Source organism: Garra rufa, chromosome 1 (genome assembly GCF_049309525.1).
Source record: "Garra rufa chromosome 1, GarRuf1.0, whole genome shotgun sequence".
NCBI classification, from domain to species: Eukaryota; Metazoa; Chordata; class Actinopteri; order Cypriniformes; family Cyprinidae; genus Garra; species Garra rufa.
In genome coordinates, this window is record NC_133361.1 from 53,503,913 (window position 1) to 53,521,463 (window position 17,551).

General features: G+C 34.9%; 1 protein-coding gene across 1 annotated transcript; it reads left to right on the plus strand.

Annotated features, from left to right (window-relative positions):
* Nucleotides 1-342: 342 nt before the first annotated feature.
* Nucleotides 343-7,438, plus strand: LOC141324727 (GTPase IMAP family member 4). The gene is made up of 4 exons (XM_073833562.1): nt 343-658; nt 940-1,042; nt 4,317-4,471; nt 6,454-7,438. Exons 2-4 carry the CDS (start codon nt 949-951, stop codon nt 7,225-7,227), a joined length of 1,023 nt encoding a protein of 340 aa, XP_073689663.1. The 5' UTR covers nt 343-658; nt 940-948; the 3' UTR covers nt 7,228-7,438.
* The last annotated feature ends 10,113 nt before the right edge of the window (nt 7,439-17,551 follow it).

Here is a 17,551-nt window from a genome sequence, read left to right on the forward strand (position 1 = left end):
GAAAGTCATACAGGTGAATAAATGATGACAGAATTTTCATTTATGGGGGAACTATCCCTTTAATGTCTGACATCCAATGTCAAAAAGTTAAAAAATTAATTTTATTTTTACTTCTATGGCATTTTATCACAATGAAAATGACTATGATACAACAGGGGTATTGTTAGGGGTTAATATTTGAAGCCTTTCCAAGCCAGAAATTCCTGTACTGCAGCTTTTCCAAGAATTTTGTGTCACTGCAAGATTAAATTACACTGAAGAATGTCACAACAGAGATTTAAAAAAGTGGAAAGATAACATAACTACTGCATTTAGCATGCAAATGTACACAGTATTAGGTAACTGAAACGAGGAAGAGTACTCGGCTTCCTGTTTGTGGTTACAGCTGATAAAAATGCTGTAACACTAGCCCTTTATCTACCAGTTCATGAAAATAGACACACCTTCAAGAAGTCTCGGTAAAAGAGGTGGGACTTAGAAACAGACAGTAGGAGGAGGAGGAGGAGAGCGACCCAACAGCATCACATGTTTGGACAGAGCCACACTGCCAGCAGTGTTTTGACTGAACAGCAGGAGGAGAAACAGGAAGTACAGAGAAACACAGAGCAGGCCAGCTCATAAGCACACGGTACACAAAAGATCAGTCTGTAACTTGAAGGTAAGCCCTCTCAAGCATGTGTTATTGAGCAGCTTTCAGTTAATCTAAAGCAGTCATCAGTTGTTTGGTATAGTGCTAAGCATTTACAGTTTTGTTTTAAAGCTGTCAGTTGAAATGTGGCAGTGAAAGTGCTTCACTGCAGTTATGTGAAATGTGTGTTTGAGTCATCTGAATGGAATGACGTCCTCCATTTCCACCATTATTTTCTCATCAGATGCTCATTAGTGTGCTTATTTTAAGACAATCTGTGCACAATACATTATGTTCTGTTCTCTCTCAAGCTGCAGACTATGGAGGGAAGTACGACACAAGATGAAATTCACCAGGAAGAGAAAGACAAGTCTGGAAGCAGTGAAGAAGGGCAGACAGATCTGAAGGAAAGAGGTTTGACGTCACCTTTCACTTGTGGAAGTTTTCTTAAGTTTCAGAAATGCTGAACAAAACAAACCAGCAAGGTTTTTGTTGACATATAATATCTTGTTTTTGTAAATTTACCATTGTAATACAGTGCCTTACGAAAGTATTCACACCCCTTAATTTTTTTCAAGTTTTGTTATGTTGTTGCCTTATATTAAACTGTTTTAAAGTTTGAAACTGCTCTAGGAAGAGTCCTGGTTGTTACAAACATCTTCCATTAAGGCCAACAGAGACTACATGGTTCTGTCAACCTTCAATGCAGCTAATTTTTGTCCGAACTTTTCCACAGATGTGTGGCTAAATGCAATCCTTTCTTTGAGCTCTACAGAGAGTTTTCTTTTATTTCAGGGTTTTTTTCTTCTCTGATATGCATTTTTAGCTATTAGACCTTTTATTAGGATGTGTGTGCCTTTCCAAATCATACCCATTCAAATGAATTTGCCACAGGTTAACTTCACTCGAAGTTTAGTAACATCTACAAGCAATATGAATGCTCCTGAGCTAAATTTCAACTTTGTCTGATAAGGGTATGAATACTCATGCAAAGAATCATTTAAGATAATACATTTGCAAAGATGTTAAAAACCAGTTTTTTTTCTTTGCTATTATGGTGTATTAGTGTGGATTGATGTGGGGGAAAAAAGTTATTTAAAGCAGTCTGACATGAGGCAGCAACATAACAAAATGTGACCCTGGACCACAAAACCAGTCTTAAGTCGCTGGGGTATATTTGTAGCAATAGCCAAAAATACATTGCATGGGTCAACATTTTAGATTTTTCTTTTATGCCAAAAATCATTAGGAAATTAAGTAAAGATCATGTTCCATGATGATTCTTTGTAAAATTCCTACTGTAAATATATCAAAATGTAATTTTTGTTTAGTAATATGCATTGTTAAGAACCTGATTTGGACAACTTTAAAGGTGATTTTCTCAGTATTTTGATTTTTTTGCACCCTCAGATTCCTGATTTTCAAATAGATGTATCTCGACCAAATATTGTCCTATCATAACAAACCATACATCAATAGAAAGCTTATTTATTGAGTATTCATATGATGTATACATCTCAGTTTTGTAAAATTTAACATTATGACTGGTTTTGTGGTCCAGGGTCACAAATGTGGAAAAAGAATTGAGGGGTATGAATACTTTTGCAAGGCACTGTTTCTTGTATCTTGGTGTCTAGTACCTTCGAGTACTACGCTGTAAGAAAAGTAAAAAGAAATTTAGATTATCAGCCAGATTAAATAATATTTATGTTTCAGATTAATTACCACATGAAGCACGTTTTAGGTCGCAAAACATTTTGTATGCAGTCCATGTAAATACCATAGTAGTACATGATGGGTTACGTTAAGTCTTTAAATAGGCCCTCTTATTAAAAAAGTACAAACTCTGTGGTATTATTATTATTTTATAACTGTGGTATATGCACCGTTTAAGGAAAAAAAAAACGTGAAAAGTGAACACCTTTAAAAAGCTACTGCAGCGGTGACAGCTTTTGTACGTTACCTTTTTCAATGGTACATCGTTGTAAGTTATTAGTTGGTAGTCGTTCTTCTGAGATGGTTGAAACTGAGACAAACATTTGATTTTTTATGTTTTGTTTTGCTAATAGCATACACTGTTAAAAATAAAGGTGCTTCAGGATGCCAAAGAACCACCATTTTGCCTAAATGGTTCCATAAAGAACCTTTAACATCTGAAGAACCTTTCGCGAAAGGTTGTGGCGAAAGAAGGTTCTTCAGAATATAAAAAGGTAAGAAAGAGATGGTTCTTTAAAGAACCTTTGGACTGAATGCTTCTTTGTGGAACCAAAAATGGTTCCTCTGTGGCATTACTGTGAAGAACCTTTTAAAGAAACTTTATTTTTTAAGAGTGTACAGTACGTTTCTGTCCAACCACCTTAAGTAGAAGTTAAGCTATTTTATAAGAGTCGACATTAAACTGTCGTTAGTTGACAGGTACTTTTTTAACTCGGAACACAGTGTTGCTAAAAATAAAAAGCACATTTTTATATGCCGACCCACATATAGTGTAGTAATTGTGCTTTATTTGTTTGTTGAAACGGGTGTGACCATAACACGCTGACTGGAACATTCACAACTTTTAGCAAATACGACCTTAAATCTTATTAAGTTTAATTTCAGATTTTTCATATCATGAAAGGTGTGGGTTTCGTCTTTAGGTGGCGCTATTGCATTAAAATTATGTGATGCAGAACTAGTAAAATTGGCTTTCACATGATTATATCCTGATAACCCGTTGTGTAATACATCATAAAGACCTGCTGTTTTAAGTATTGAGTGCAATTTCAACTTTAAAGCATGTATTAAGTACACGTACAATTCACTTTTCGTCTGTTTTTAACTTAATGGCTAACGTTACTCCAGACATTTCTTGTTTATGTTCAGCATTCCTCTTAACCTGTTGTCCATGGATTATAATGTAGCCCATTAATATTTGATCCAAAAATATACTTGTTCTTGCATTGCTATGCAGGTTTTATTCTTTTCATTGCTCGTTTCATTTTGTTCAGTCAGGCATGCTTCAGGACTAGTTTGTTTATACTGTTTTTTAGGAAGTCCAACCCATATGTGGAATTACAAGCTCCAATATGTGTGTGGAAAGTAAAAGATTGTTTTCATTGAGATATCAAACTGTTGTGCCTGTGAAACATGATGTTCCACTTAAATAGGAAAAATATGAAACATTTCTTGATTTTTGTTTGCTTTGCTAAACCCAGATTTGTATCAATTTGTCACAGCAATAACTGACATTGACCAAAAAACGATTACTTTTTAAACATCAAAAGTCATTAAATGTAACACTTTGAACACTAAATAAAGACATGTTTCATGTTACAACAAATCAGCTGCTATTATTGGATATTAGTAAATACATACTATACATTCTGTACTGAAGAATACCACTCAAATGTGGATTTAAAAAGGGTAAAATTAATTAGCAATTTAAAAATTTAAAATATGTCAGTATAATAATGAAATTTTCAGAAATCAGGTTTATTCATTGCTAGATAAGATTGAACTAACCCATATAAAATCAATAACACAACTTATTCTTTTTTCTCATTATTTATTCAAAAGCGAACCTAAAATATAAATTAATCTACAGAAACATTTATAATATGATTTGTGGAAACGAGCCAAATAAAAGTGGTTTCTTTGTAAGTCATGTCTGTCTTTAATAACCCTCTGTTCCTGTCTGTGGTTCTAGAGTTGAGACTGGTGCTGCTGGGCTCAGCGGGTGCTGGGAAAAGCAGTGCGCTCAATGCCATTCTGGGCAGCCCAACATCTGAGTTCGACTGCACAGGCCCTGAGACACCAGCCAGCGACTGTCAGAAAAGATGTGTGACGCTGGCAGGACGACAGGTGGGTCCATGTCTCACTTTAAATGTCTTCATAGGAGACCACGTTCAATTTCAGCTACCTGATAATTCAGTTCTGGACAGATAGATTTGTATTGTTTTTTAATAAAGAAATCAAGTTGCATCAAAGGAATGTAAGTGATTTCCTAGTATGCTATTTAAAGGATTTTAAGTAGCACGGGTGTATTTGTAGCAATAGCCAAAATACATTGCATAAGTCAAAATTATCAAGTTTTCTTTCATGCCAAAAATCATTAGGATGTTGAGTAAAGATCATTTTCCATTTAGATTTTGTAAATTCCCTACTGTAAATATATCAAAATTTAATTTGTGATTAGCAATATGCATTCCTAAGAACTTAATTTGGACAATTTTAAAGGCGATTTTCTCAATATTTAGATTTTTTTTTAGATTCCAGATTTTCAAATAGTTAATATAATATTATCCTAATATATTTTGGCCTATCCTAACAAACCACACAACAATGGAAAGCATATTTATTCAGCTTTCAGATGATGTATAAATCTCATTTTGACTGGTTTTGTAGTCCAAGGTAAAAAATTCACATTTATGTCATGGACCTTAACGGTTAACTTTTAGCAAACTTTAACTGCCTTGTGCAATTATAAAACCAGCAGTTCATAAAACTCAGATACCACCTGAGAGGTTAGTGAAATGTAATTAAAATGATAGTTTTTCGAAGGAATTCATATGTTAGGCCAATTTATATTTGTCTGTAAAACTAGTTGTCTGGAAAACCTTTGATTAAAAATGAGAAACATCATTTAAAAAAGGTAAACTTGAGCATAATATTTACAATATGTTTAGATGAAATTGCAATAATTGTTAATCATTATTGAATGGTTATTATTATAGTTATTTACTATAATACATCTAACGCATGTATCAATCTCAGGTATTGTTAATTTTAACATTTACGTTATTAAAAACAAAAGTTGTATCTGTTAATATTGTTTGATATTCCTTCCTTGCATTTTTTATTAATTAACATTAACAAAGATGAATAAATAATTTAACAAATGTATGATCCACTGCTGGTTAATGTTAGGTAATGCATTAACTAATGGAGCCTTATTGCAAAGTCTTACCAAATATATGACAAATAAAACGTTTAATATCTTAAAAATACAAAATACTTGTATAACAAATTTATAACAAATATTGTTAAATAGGTTTGCACATTTGAAAGTGAACTGGTGTTACCCTAGAGTTAAACTAACAAACTATATTACACTTTGTACTTGAAACACTATAACATGTGATCTCCCTGTTGAAAAAAAACAGCATATGCTGGTTAGGTACAGTCAAACCAAAAATTAATCAAACACTAGATATAGTTTTAGATTTTTTTTTTTTTTTTTTTTACTAGTGGGTGCAGGACACTATAGTTCATTTATGTAAGTGAGGATAGCAAAATAGAGCAAACTGTGACGTAATATATCCAAAAATTCCTTATACAGTGGACTACCAGTAAAACTGATAAAAAGTTTGGACCAAAATTTATTCAGACACTTTGACCTGACCATGTTTTGCTTAAGTGTTTTTTATTTAATTGCTAATGTGACCTTTTTACACCACAGACTAAACAAAATTAAGTATTGCTTGGTAATTGCTCAACAAAGTATTGATAGTTGTGTAAATATTGTCTGAATAATACCTTTCTATCAAAGTTGTTCTTGTCATATTTTATTACCATTTTCTAAACTATAGCGAATAAACCGTGATAACCTGAGAAATGTTGAAGGTGTCTGAATAAATGTTGGTTTGACTGTGTTTTAAAGCATGGCAGCTGGTTTAAGCTGGTCCTTGAGCTGGTCTAAGCTGATTTTAAGATTTTTTTTCCAGATTTTTTTAAAAAGGGCTTTCATGGATTTTTTGTATCCAAATAGATCCATTAGTGGCGTCTTTTTTCATAGTGTGCTAACGGGGCTTTTTTCTACAACTTTTGTCTCCTTCTCTGCGCAGGTGGCTGTCGTGGACACACCTGACTGCCTGTGCATCGAGCGTCCCGCTGAGGACGTCCGCCGCCAGTTTTCACTCTGCGCTGCTTTATCGGCCCCAGGTCCCCATGCTTTCCTGCTCTGTGTCCCTGTCCACCGGCCCAGCAACCTGGAGCTCCAGATTTTGGAGACCATCGAGAAGGTATTTGGCCCTGAATCGGTCAGTAAACACGCAATGGTGCTCTTCACTCGCATGGACCGACTGCCTGAGGATGTCTCTCTGGACGAGTATCTCAATACAGAACGGCCCGACTTGCTAGAGCTTGTTCAGAAGTGCAAGGACCGACATCACCCGCTGTGGCCGGGATCCAATGTGGAGTTGTTCGTAAAAGTGGAGAAGATGGTGAAAGAAGCCGAGACACAATTCTACACCTGCCCTTTGCTGCAGGAGGCAGAGAGGAGAGTGAAAGAAAAGGAGGAGGAGATCTTAAAAAGCAGAAGAGAAAAAGGAGAGGATGATGCAGAGGGAATAAGGGCCGAAGCGGAGAAATGTGTGGATGATTTGGTGGTTGAGGGAATCGCGGAGCTCTGCGTCTCCACGCCTAACACTTCGTTGTTACGCTCGTTGTGGGACAGTGTGGTCGGGTGGCTCATGTGGCTCCCGAATATGGTGAGGGGCAGTGCTTTACTGGGGTCGATTGTGGGGTTGTTTGTCGGGGGACCCTTAGGAGGAGCCATGGGAGCAACGGTGGGCTCTGTGGCGACGGAGGTGGGTAGACGGAAGCAAAAAACCAAGTGAGCACTTGAAAATTTGGTAACGGTTTATTGTAATTTTCATTAAGAAACATCCAAAAACAGATCAGTTGTTCTTGTACTTTCAAATATGAATATGAATATATATAGTCAAATACAAAAGTCATTACAAACACTAATGAAATGGTCTTCTATTAAATACACACTCTTTTCCCATTACAAATAGTATTCATAACTTAATATTTTGAGTTGAATTGAACAAATAACTTTTGCTTTAGTGAAAAAAATGATTCATTGAATTTACTGGAAAAAAGTGGTTGCAATCAATTTATTTTAGCTGCATTTAAGTAAAAAAAAAATGTTGAAGGTTATCAGCTAAATTTGTTTATTTAAATGTAGCTAAAATAAATTGATTGCAACCCCTTCCCTTAATTTTTTTTTCAGTGCAGAAGCACTTTACACAAGTTTGTGTAAAACCGGCGATCATGTTCATGCTTGCTTGTTTAATTTCTGATCCAGAAATAGTGCAGAATACTAAAATATCTCTAATTAATTTTACCTTATGACTTTTTATTTGATGTTAAATTAAAACATTGTGTATATTTGTTTAAATTAGATTTAGAATATAGATTTTCAGTCTATTTTCAGCGAATACTTGTATTAAATTTACATATGTGTGTATTCTGTATACACTATATGTGACCCTGGACCACAAAACCAGTCTTAAGTCGCTGGGGTATATTTGTAGCAATAGCCAAAAATACATTGTATGGGTCAAAATTATTGATTTTTCTTTTATGTCAAAAATCATTAGGAAATTAAGTAAAGATCATGTTACATTAAGATTTTTTGTAAAATTCCCACTGTAAACCTATCAAAATGTAATTTTTGATTAGTAATATGCATTGTTAAGAACTTAATTTGGACAACTTTAAAGGTGATTTTCTCAGTATTTAGATTTTTTTGCAGCCTTAGATTTCAGATTTACAAATAGATGTATCTCGGCCAAATATTGTCCTATCCTAACAAACTATACATCAATAGAAAGCTTATTTATTGTGCTTTCATATGATGTATATATCTCAGTTTTGTAAAATTTAACCTTATGACTGGTTTTGTGGTCCAGGGTCACATATGTGTATAATGTATTCTGACTACTTTTTTAGATTAATTTTTACGTAACTTACCATTAAATGTAACATATCTATATAAAAAAGCAACAAGAGAAAATATATTCCATTTTTTGATATTAACATTATGAAGTACAGCACCAGTCAAAAGTTTTTTAACAAAAAAGAAGTCTCTTCTGCTCACAAAGCCTAGATTTTATTTGATCCAAAGTACATCAAACTGTAATATTTTGAAATATTTTTACCATAAATTAGCTGATTTCTATTTGAATATATTTTAAAATGTAATGTATTTCTGAGATCAAAGCTAATGCTGACTTTTATTATTATTATCAATATTTAAAACAGTTGAGTACATTTTGTCAGGATTCTTTGATGAATAGAAATTATTGAAATTAATAATTTTATTTAGCAAAGATGCTTTAAATTGATCAGAATGGATGATAAAGACATTTATAATGTTACAAAACATTTTAGATTTCTGATAAATAAATTCTGATTTAAAAAAATCTACTCGGCTGTTTTTAACATAGTAATAATAATAATACATGCTTTTAAACAACAGCAAATCAGAATATTAGAATGATTTCTGAAGGATCATGTGACACTGAAGACTGCAGTAATGATGCTGAAAATGCAGCTTTGAAATCACAGGAATACATTACATTTTAAAGTATATTCAAATAGAAAACAGTCGTTTTATATATTCAAACTATTTCTGAATTTTACTGCTTTTCCTGTACTTGGATCAAATAAAATGCAGGCTTGGTGAGCAGAAGAGACTTTTGGCTGGCAGTGTACATTAAACATTACATTAAACCAGGGTTTCCCAAAGTTTCCACACCAAGTTTAATATATGTACACAAAGTAATCCCAACTATTTGAATGTTCATTAACTAATGATCTGTTCAGCATAATATATACATTAACGTTTGTTAATGTTATTCATAAAAAATATTATAAAGTGTTACCAAACATTCAAGTGCTTAAAGAATCTTTATGGCTTAACACCAAAAGCAAGTATTACAAAGTCAATTTCTAATGGTGAACAGAAGAGATGTATTAAAATGTCTTTGAGATTCATTTCTCAGACTTATTGTGTGCACCGTTAGTTTTGCACTAAAGCTTTCTTGCCTTAAACACTAGATGTTACATGATTATGTGTTTTGAGTATAAAGAGTGAAGATCACTGTCTTAGGTTAACACTGTCACCAAATAGCTTCATTTCACACATGCACGAGTAAAAAATCACTATTAAGCCTGAAGCGCTTTCTTTGAAGTGAGCATTGAACTCCAAGCGCACTATAAACTCAGGATTTGTTTACAGGCCATAAACATCTCCGGATCTAGGTGCATAACAGTGTTTTTATTACATCACTGTTGCACTAAACAGCTGCTATGGAACAAATGCACGCTACGCATTTCCAGACTGATCGCATGAGAATACATTTAATAACGCTCCTCATGTAAGTAATTTTCATGTGCGATTTTGCCACTTAATTGGTTTGCAGTTCAAATGTTTCTGCAGCTGTTCTGGAGCATGAAAATAAAGCGGCATAATGAAAACAATCAGTGATGGTGTGACTAATTTCCATGTTTTATTTATACACTCATTTGCAATCACTGGTTTTAGTCATTGGTTTGGAGTTGAAAAATAATTTTGTAGGAAAAATATGAAATCCCATGCACATATGACCATACGTGACCCTGGACCACAAAACCAGTCCATTTTTTGAAATTAAGTATAATAACATATCTGAATAAATAAGCTTTATATAGATGTATGGTCAATTAGGATAGGACAATATTTGGCCAAGATAACTTTTTTAAAATATGCAATCTGAGGGTGCAAAAAATATAAAATATTGAGAAAATCGCATTTTAAGTTGTCCAAATGAAGTTCTGAGCAATGCATATTACTAATCAAAAATTAGGTTTTGATAAACTCTGGTTTTGTGGTCCAGAGTCACATATATGTAGGCACACTGTAAAAAACTATTTGTTGAGTCAACTTAAAATAATTTGTCACCTGGCTGCCTTAAAATTTTAAGTTCAGTCAACTTGAAATGTTACGTTGTACTAAGTGACAACTTAGATATTTGAGTTAATTCAACTTAAAATTTTAAGACAGCCATGTAGCCTACCCAGCTTTTAAGTTTAACAAACCAAATTTTTTAAGTCAACTCAAATATAACTTAACATGACTTAGTACAACTTTACATGACTAAACTTATTTGAGTTGACTCAACTTTAAAATTTAAGGCAGCAGGGTAACAAATTACAATTTAACTGTAATTATTTAACAAATTAAATTTTACAGTGCATATGCAAGTATATTAAATACCAGTATTTATTTGTGGTTAATTAAATTAGAATTTGACTAATATTTACATAATATTAATATAAAACATTAATATTTTATTACCTGTATTGTAAAATATGTACATATTCAATATATTTATTACATTGAAAAATATGAAGTTGCACAAACGTTTGACATCAAATCATTTTGTATACAGTGACAGTATTTGGACACTTTTGCACAATTCAGACACTTTTCTTCACAATTATTGCTCAATGACTTTAAGCAACTGGTGATTTTTAGTAAATGTATATAATTTCCTATCATGTGTAGTTCATCACATTTGTTATTAATATGATCCATTAGTGTTTAGTAACCAGAAAGTGTCTAAATAATGTATTATGTTTACATTACATATATTAATTTACAATGTATAACTACAAAGTTTATGTTTTCGAAAAGTGTGCTTATGCTATCTTTCTTTAAAAAAAGAAATGTTATATAAAACAAAGATTTTAATTCACACAAGTGCTGCTTAAGTGTCCTAAAAATGTTTTGGGGCCACCGTATTATATATCCATGTACTTACTGTACATGTATTGCCTCCCACATATTGCATTTCTGTCTGGGATTTATCAGTTTAAACAGAGAGGATGTGTCTCTGAAAAAACAAAGATCTACAAGAAACCCAATCAGCCTGTTGGCTTAGTCTTTTAACAGCTTCAGGAGCCACGAGCAGACAAGAATATTGTGAAAACGCTTTTATGCCACTGCAGAAAGACATCAGACAGACAGATGCAAAGACGTCTCTCTCTTTCGGCCTCTTTTGCGAGAGCAGGTTTATGGTTTTGACATTGACATAAGTGATAGTCTGCTAAACCCATCCATCAAAAAAAAACATCCCTGTATTTCTGCCTTCAGTACAGCAAGGCGTTTCCTTATGTGGGTGGTCCGCCCAGGGAGAGAGAGAGAGAGAGAGAGAGAGAGAGAGAGAGAGACACAGGCCTGCTCTCATGTTTCTAAGCACAGAGAGAGAGAGAAGTACAGAGAAAGAGCTTGCTGTGGGACGTACATCTGTCTTCCAGATGTGGCTTTCTGCAGTTGTTTGAAACAGGAAAAAAGAACGTTTAAAAAATAAAGGAAAATTGGTGCTAAACAGATTTTTATTGTCAGGGATTACGGATGTACTGCTCTATAGATTCTGTGTATGACTCAGCCAGTACTGTATATTTTAACCTCAGATCCATCTTCCTAAAGAAACCACGCAGGAATGATGTAGTGCGGTCCCCTGCGTACTTGGACTTGCGGATAACGTGTTTAAAAAGGAACACCTGTCCAAATATTATTCTGTCCTATTGGACATGCGTCTGGAAGAGGACAGGGAGAGAGAGGGTTGAGAAAATGTGTAAAAGAAAGCAATGGAAAGAATGAAAAGGAGGGGACTGTGGATTAATATGAGAAAAAAAACTCTAGAAATATGGAAGGAAAATAATATAAACAGCCGAGTTTGTTCCCTCACATTAAAAAAAAAACTTTTCAAAGCGATATGGTTAGCTCTCAAAGGACTGGATGCCCTTGAGAACCGACACCGTAATGATTTGTGCCGGAATGCGGAACATGGGCCAAAGTCTCGCGGAGTCACAAGTGGCCCATCTTTAATACGGTAAGGATGAGTTATGCCACCGCGCCCCTCAGCGGAGATGTTGTTATAAGGGCCTTGTGGTCCACTCTCTGAGGAGCAGAAGCAAACTGCAGACGCCTCGACATTGCTCTCTAATGATCGCGGCCTGTGGCCTGAGAAAGAGCAAAGCCCAAGCGAAAGAAACCGAGTGACATACACTTTTCCCACAGCGCGCTCGTTATAACCGTTAGCTCGCGGACGCGCTTTTCAAATTCATGAAGCCGCGAGCGCTCCGCTAATGTACAAAGGACTGAGGGATCGATTACAAATGTAAGGTTTTCTTAATATTTCTTATTTGAAGTATTAAAGTAATATAATAAGATCACAGTTTTACCCTGGAAATACCGTTTTGCATGTAGAAAACTAAGCCAGTTTATGTGTTTGTCACAATAACGTCCCAACAATTAAAGTATAAATGATCAGTTAAGACAAATCACCTTATTTTTCCTTTAAATCTCATCCTCTTCCAGCTATTTTTAGCTGTACAAAACAGCTATTTTTTCTGCTTGATATTGTAAAATGATTATTTTAATGTATTATCTTAATTATGAACACACTGGTTTGTAGTGCAAATTGACTTGTCATCAATCGTCCATATTGGCGGCACTGAACATAATGCGACTGAACCGAGCAAAAGTCGCAGATTTAGCTGATTATTGCTGCTGAAAATGGTCAAATATTGCCATGTTTTGGGCTGTACTAATTGTTCGGACCGGGAAAAACATTTGAAGTACTACAGACTGTCAAAGTTGAAACAAATCAAGAAGAAAAGTGCAAAAAACTGTCTGAGGTACAAAAGGCGTTTGTGGTTGGCCAAACTGAACTAGGATTTCCAGGGCAAGAATCTTGATAACATTTGTGTTCTTATAATTTCCTGTCAGGTCTGTGAAATATTAGGCTAATATCTTAATTAATACTGCTTGTACATATCTTTACCAACGATTAACTTTAGTTTGTCAAAATATTGTGCCCTTTCCTGCTTCCTAAGTCATTCTCTATATGATTTAGCAGCTTCCACGTGGTTTTTCTGGGGTGAAAGGCCCGGCATTCACACCAAGTACGATAACTATAACTATAAAGATAACATTGTAAAAATCGTTTCAAATTTAAGAGAATAGCAGTGTTCACACCACAACTATAACGATAACGACACAGGGCAACAATATCGTTGGGATCACTTTCAGGACGATTTTTTTCCAGCTGATGAACGATAAAACACTGACAGCTAATCAGACTTCATTCAAATTCATAAGGCCTGTGCATTTGAACTAGCCAGTGACATTGTAGGGAAGCAAACAGACATTGCACAGCAAACAGAGAAACATAAAACATAAAATTACCTCAGGAATTCAGTGCTAGTTTGGACAACATTGGCTTGCCTCCTTTGAATGCGCAGTAGAAAAGAGAAACTTTTATTTCCACTACATTGACTACATTAGAGAAATGCTAGATGTTTAGATGGGCTCGAAATGTGCATGCTGAGGACATCTACTGGTTGAAGTCATGTAAATGCAACAGAAATAGACAGTTATCGTTCACTAGTGTGGACGCAAATATAGTTATCGTTACATTTATAGTTATCTTTATCGTTCTTGGTGTGAAGAGACCTTTAGACAGCATAATTTAGCAGAACGGTCTACAATCGTGGCCAAAAGTTTTGAGAATTACATAAATATTGGAAATTGGAAAAGTTGCTGCTTAAGTTTTTATAATAGCAATTTGCATATACTCCAGAATGCTATGAAGAGTGACCAGATGAATTGCATAGTCTTTCTTTGCCATGAAAATTAAATTAATCCCGGAAAAAACTTTCCACTGCATTGTTAAGAAGGCTTCAGGGCATCCAAGAAAGTCCAGCAAGCGCCAGGATGGTCTCCTAAAGAGGATTCAGCTGCGGGATCGGAGTGCCACCAGTGCAGAGCTTGCTCAGGAATGGCAGCAGGCAGGTGTGAGCGCATCTGCACGCACAGTGAGGCCAAGACTTTTGGAAGATGGCCTGGTGTCAAGAAGGGCAGCAAAGAAGCCACTTCTCTCCAAAAAACATCAGGAACAGATTGATCTTCTGCAAAAAGTATGACGAATGGACTGCTGAGGACTGGGGCAAAGTCATATTCTCAGATGAAGCCTCTTTCCGATTGTTTCAGGCATCTGGAAAAAGGCTTGTCCGGAGAAGAAAGGTGAGCGCTACCATCAGTCCTGTGTCATGCCAACAGTAAAGCATCCTGAGACCATTCATGTGTGGGGTTGCTTCTCATCCAAGGGAGTGGGCTCACTCACAATTTTGGCCAAAAACACAGCCATGAATAAAGAATGGTACCAAAACACCCTCCGACAGCAACTTCTTCCAACAATCCAACAACAGTTTGGTGAAGAACAATGCATTTTCCAGCACGATGGAGCACCGTGTCATAAGGCAAAAGTGATAACTAAGTGGCTCGGGGACCAAAACGTTGACATTTTGGGTCCATGGCCTGGAAACTCCCCAGATCTTAATCCCATTGAGAACTTGTGGTCAATCCTCAAGAGGCGGGTGGACAAACAAAAACCCACTAATTCTGACAAACTCCAAGAAGTGATTATGAAAGAATGGGTTGCTATCAGTCAGGATCTGGCCCAGAAGTTGATTGAGAGCATGTCCAGTCGAATTGCAGAGGTCCTGAAAAAGAAGGGCCAACACTGCAAATACTGACTCTTTGCATAAATGTCATGTAATTGTTGATAAAAGCCTTTGAAACGTATGAAGTGCTTGCAATTATATTTCAGAACATCACAGAAACAACTGAAACAAAGATCTAAAAGCAGTTGAGCAGCAAACTTTGTGAAAACTAATATTTGTGTCATTCTCAAAGCTTTTGGCCACGACTGTATTCAGTAGTACATTAACCATGCAATCCATGCTGTTGTTTACATCTGAGTATTGCCAGTATGGTCGCACATCCAGTTAGTGCAAACCCTCTGTAGTGGCTAATGAACCAGAAGTCTCGTCCATAGGCTCACTTCCATGTTGAAGAATAAGGTGGAAATTGTTCATTGTATTTGTATTACACAATATGCACATTTTTACTTGAAATAATTGAAAATTATCATGTATATGGATTTTTGTTGACAAAAGGACTTAATTGATATAATTCACAAATGTTTTCAAGGTCTCATACAATTCACCTTTCGCCTGGAGTTTGATTGACAGGCGATCTGACCAATCATAATGCACAATCTGCCATTTTGTCTTACAAACAGACCAGACAGGAGAGTAGATTAACATCGGTGGATTTCAATTTGAAAAAAGGTGTGTATTGACATTTTTATGCGGGTGAAACAAAATACCTTCTGATGTTCATGTATGTTTATTTTGTGCTGTAACTAGTAGTGAGGAAGAGATGATCGGTTCACGTGCCGCTTGAACTGAGGCGCTAGCGATCTGTTTATTGTTTGAATTTTTTTTAAATGAGAAAATTTAAAAGCTGAGACTGCTCTTTTTCATACCAAAAGTAACCTGCTCTGTCTTGTCTGTCAGATATTGTCAGTGTCCTCTTTGCTTTTCTTTTAGGCCAAAAGTAAAGATGTAAAGATGAAGATATTCTGTAAATTTCCTAATGTAAATATAGCAAAACATAATTTTTGATTATTGATATGCATTGTTAAGAACTTCATTTGGACTTTAAGGCGAGACACTGCAGGTGAATCGGGTAAAAAAAAAAAACTAATAGTTATCACCTTACTTACCAAGTTGATTGATTACATTGGTAATTGCAAAAAATTTTGTATTACCAGTTTTCTAAAATGTTAGGTTTAAATATGCAACGAGCCAGTATTTAATGAAATATGCACTAATTTGCATTCATTTCTAGTTCAAAAATCTAAACACTGGATGAAGTCAGTTTTATTTTAAATTCTTGTTTAATTTTTTTTGACATATTAGAGTCAGAAGTTTTTACAGAGGGGATTTTGGGTATCTTATTTTGTCACAACATAATTCAGAAAAAACTTAGAACAGACATTTTTTGGGGGAATGAAATGTTGTATAAAATCAAGCGAATCATATACGGTATGAACAAATCCCTCTGTAAAAACCTTCAGGATATAGACAGGAATAAAAATGCAAAGTTTGGTGTGTGTAAGTGCTACTGAAGTAGAGATTTATGTCTCAGTGTAAGAGAAAAAAACTCACTTTGAGAAAACTGCCTTTAAAAATATGTATTTAAGTTGAAATCTATTGACACAAATAGATAAAGTGCTATAAAAGAAACACTTAACAGTGTTTTTTTTGGATGTTTTCTTTCGACTAGTCTGAAAAAACTCTTTATGAAAAACAAAAGCGCCCAAAATCTCAAACTTGATAGGTGCATGAAAAACAGCGTTTTTGCCTAAAGTGTCTCTCCCTAAAGGCAGTTTTCTCAATATATAGATTTTTTTGCACTCTCAGATTCCAGATTTTCAAATAGTTGTATATTGTCCTTCAGATGATGTATAAATCTAAAAAAATTGACCCTTATAACTGGTTTCGTGGTCCAGGGTCACATATAATATCTCAACATAAAAGTAACCATGATCGTTTTTAATTTACAGTCTGTATTCTGTTCATACTTGAAGACTTGTCACAGTTTATACAATTCTTAATACAATAATATGCCATCCAGACAATATTAATCATATTAATTTAATCATATTCTTTTAATTGATAAGCCATTATGTAAAAAGTCTAGGTCTAATAGCCTAAATAAAAATTAGTTATAGAGATTTAAAAACTAGGATCAGTTAGGAGGATATGGTGAAGCTAGTTTGTGTATAGAATTATGACTTAATATGATCCGTGCAACATACTGTAAATCAAAGAGATGCTGGAGATGAACTACATACTGCTATAACTCACAGCACACGACTGCTGATTGACCGTAAACAGCGTGAATCTTCTGAAATGATGTCCAGCGCCCAGCCCTGGAGAGAGGGAGCGTTCCACCCGAATGGAGTTCCCTCATCTTTTTCCTATTAGTGCTATTTTCATGTTCCTCCCTGTAGCGCGAGTAAGTGTGTGTGTGTGTGTGTGTGTGTGTGTGTGTGTGTGTGAGGTTGTGATTGTTTAGAATGAGTGTGTAACAGTGTGTGTGGCTTTCAGGCAACCTATAAAGCATTGATAATAGGCCTGGCCAAATTACAAAATAAAAATGGACCAACAAAAGTTTGCTTTCATAATAGCACGTCGAGTTCTTATTTTTTTATACGCACACAATCAAACTGTTAATGTTTATGAGGCACTGGC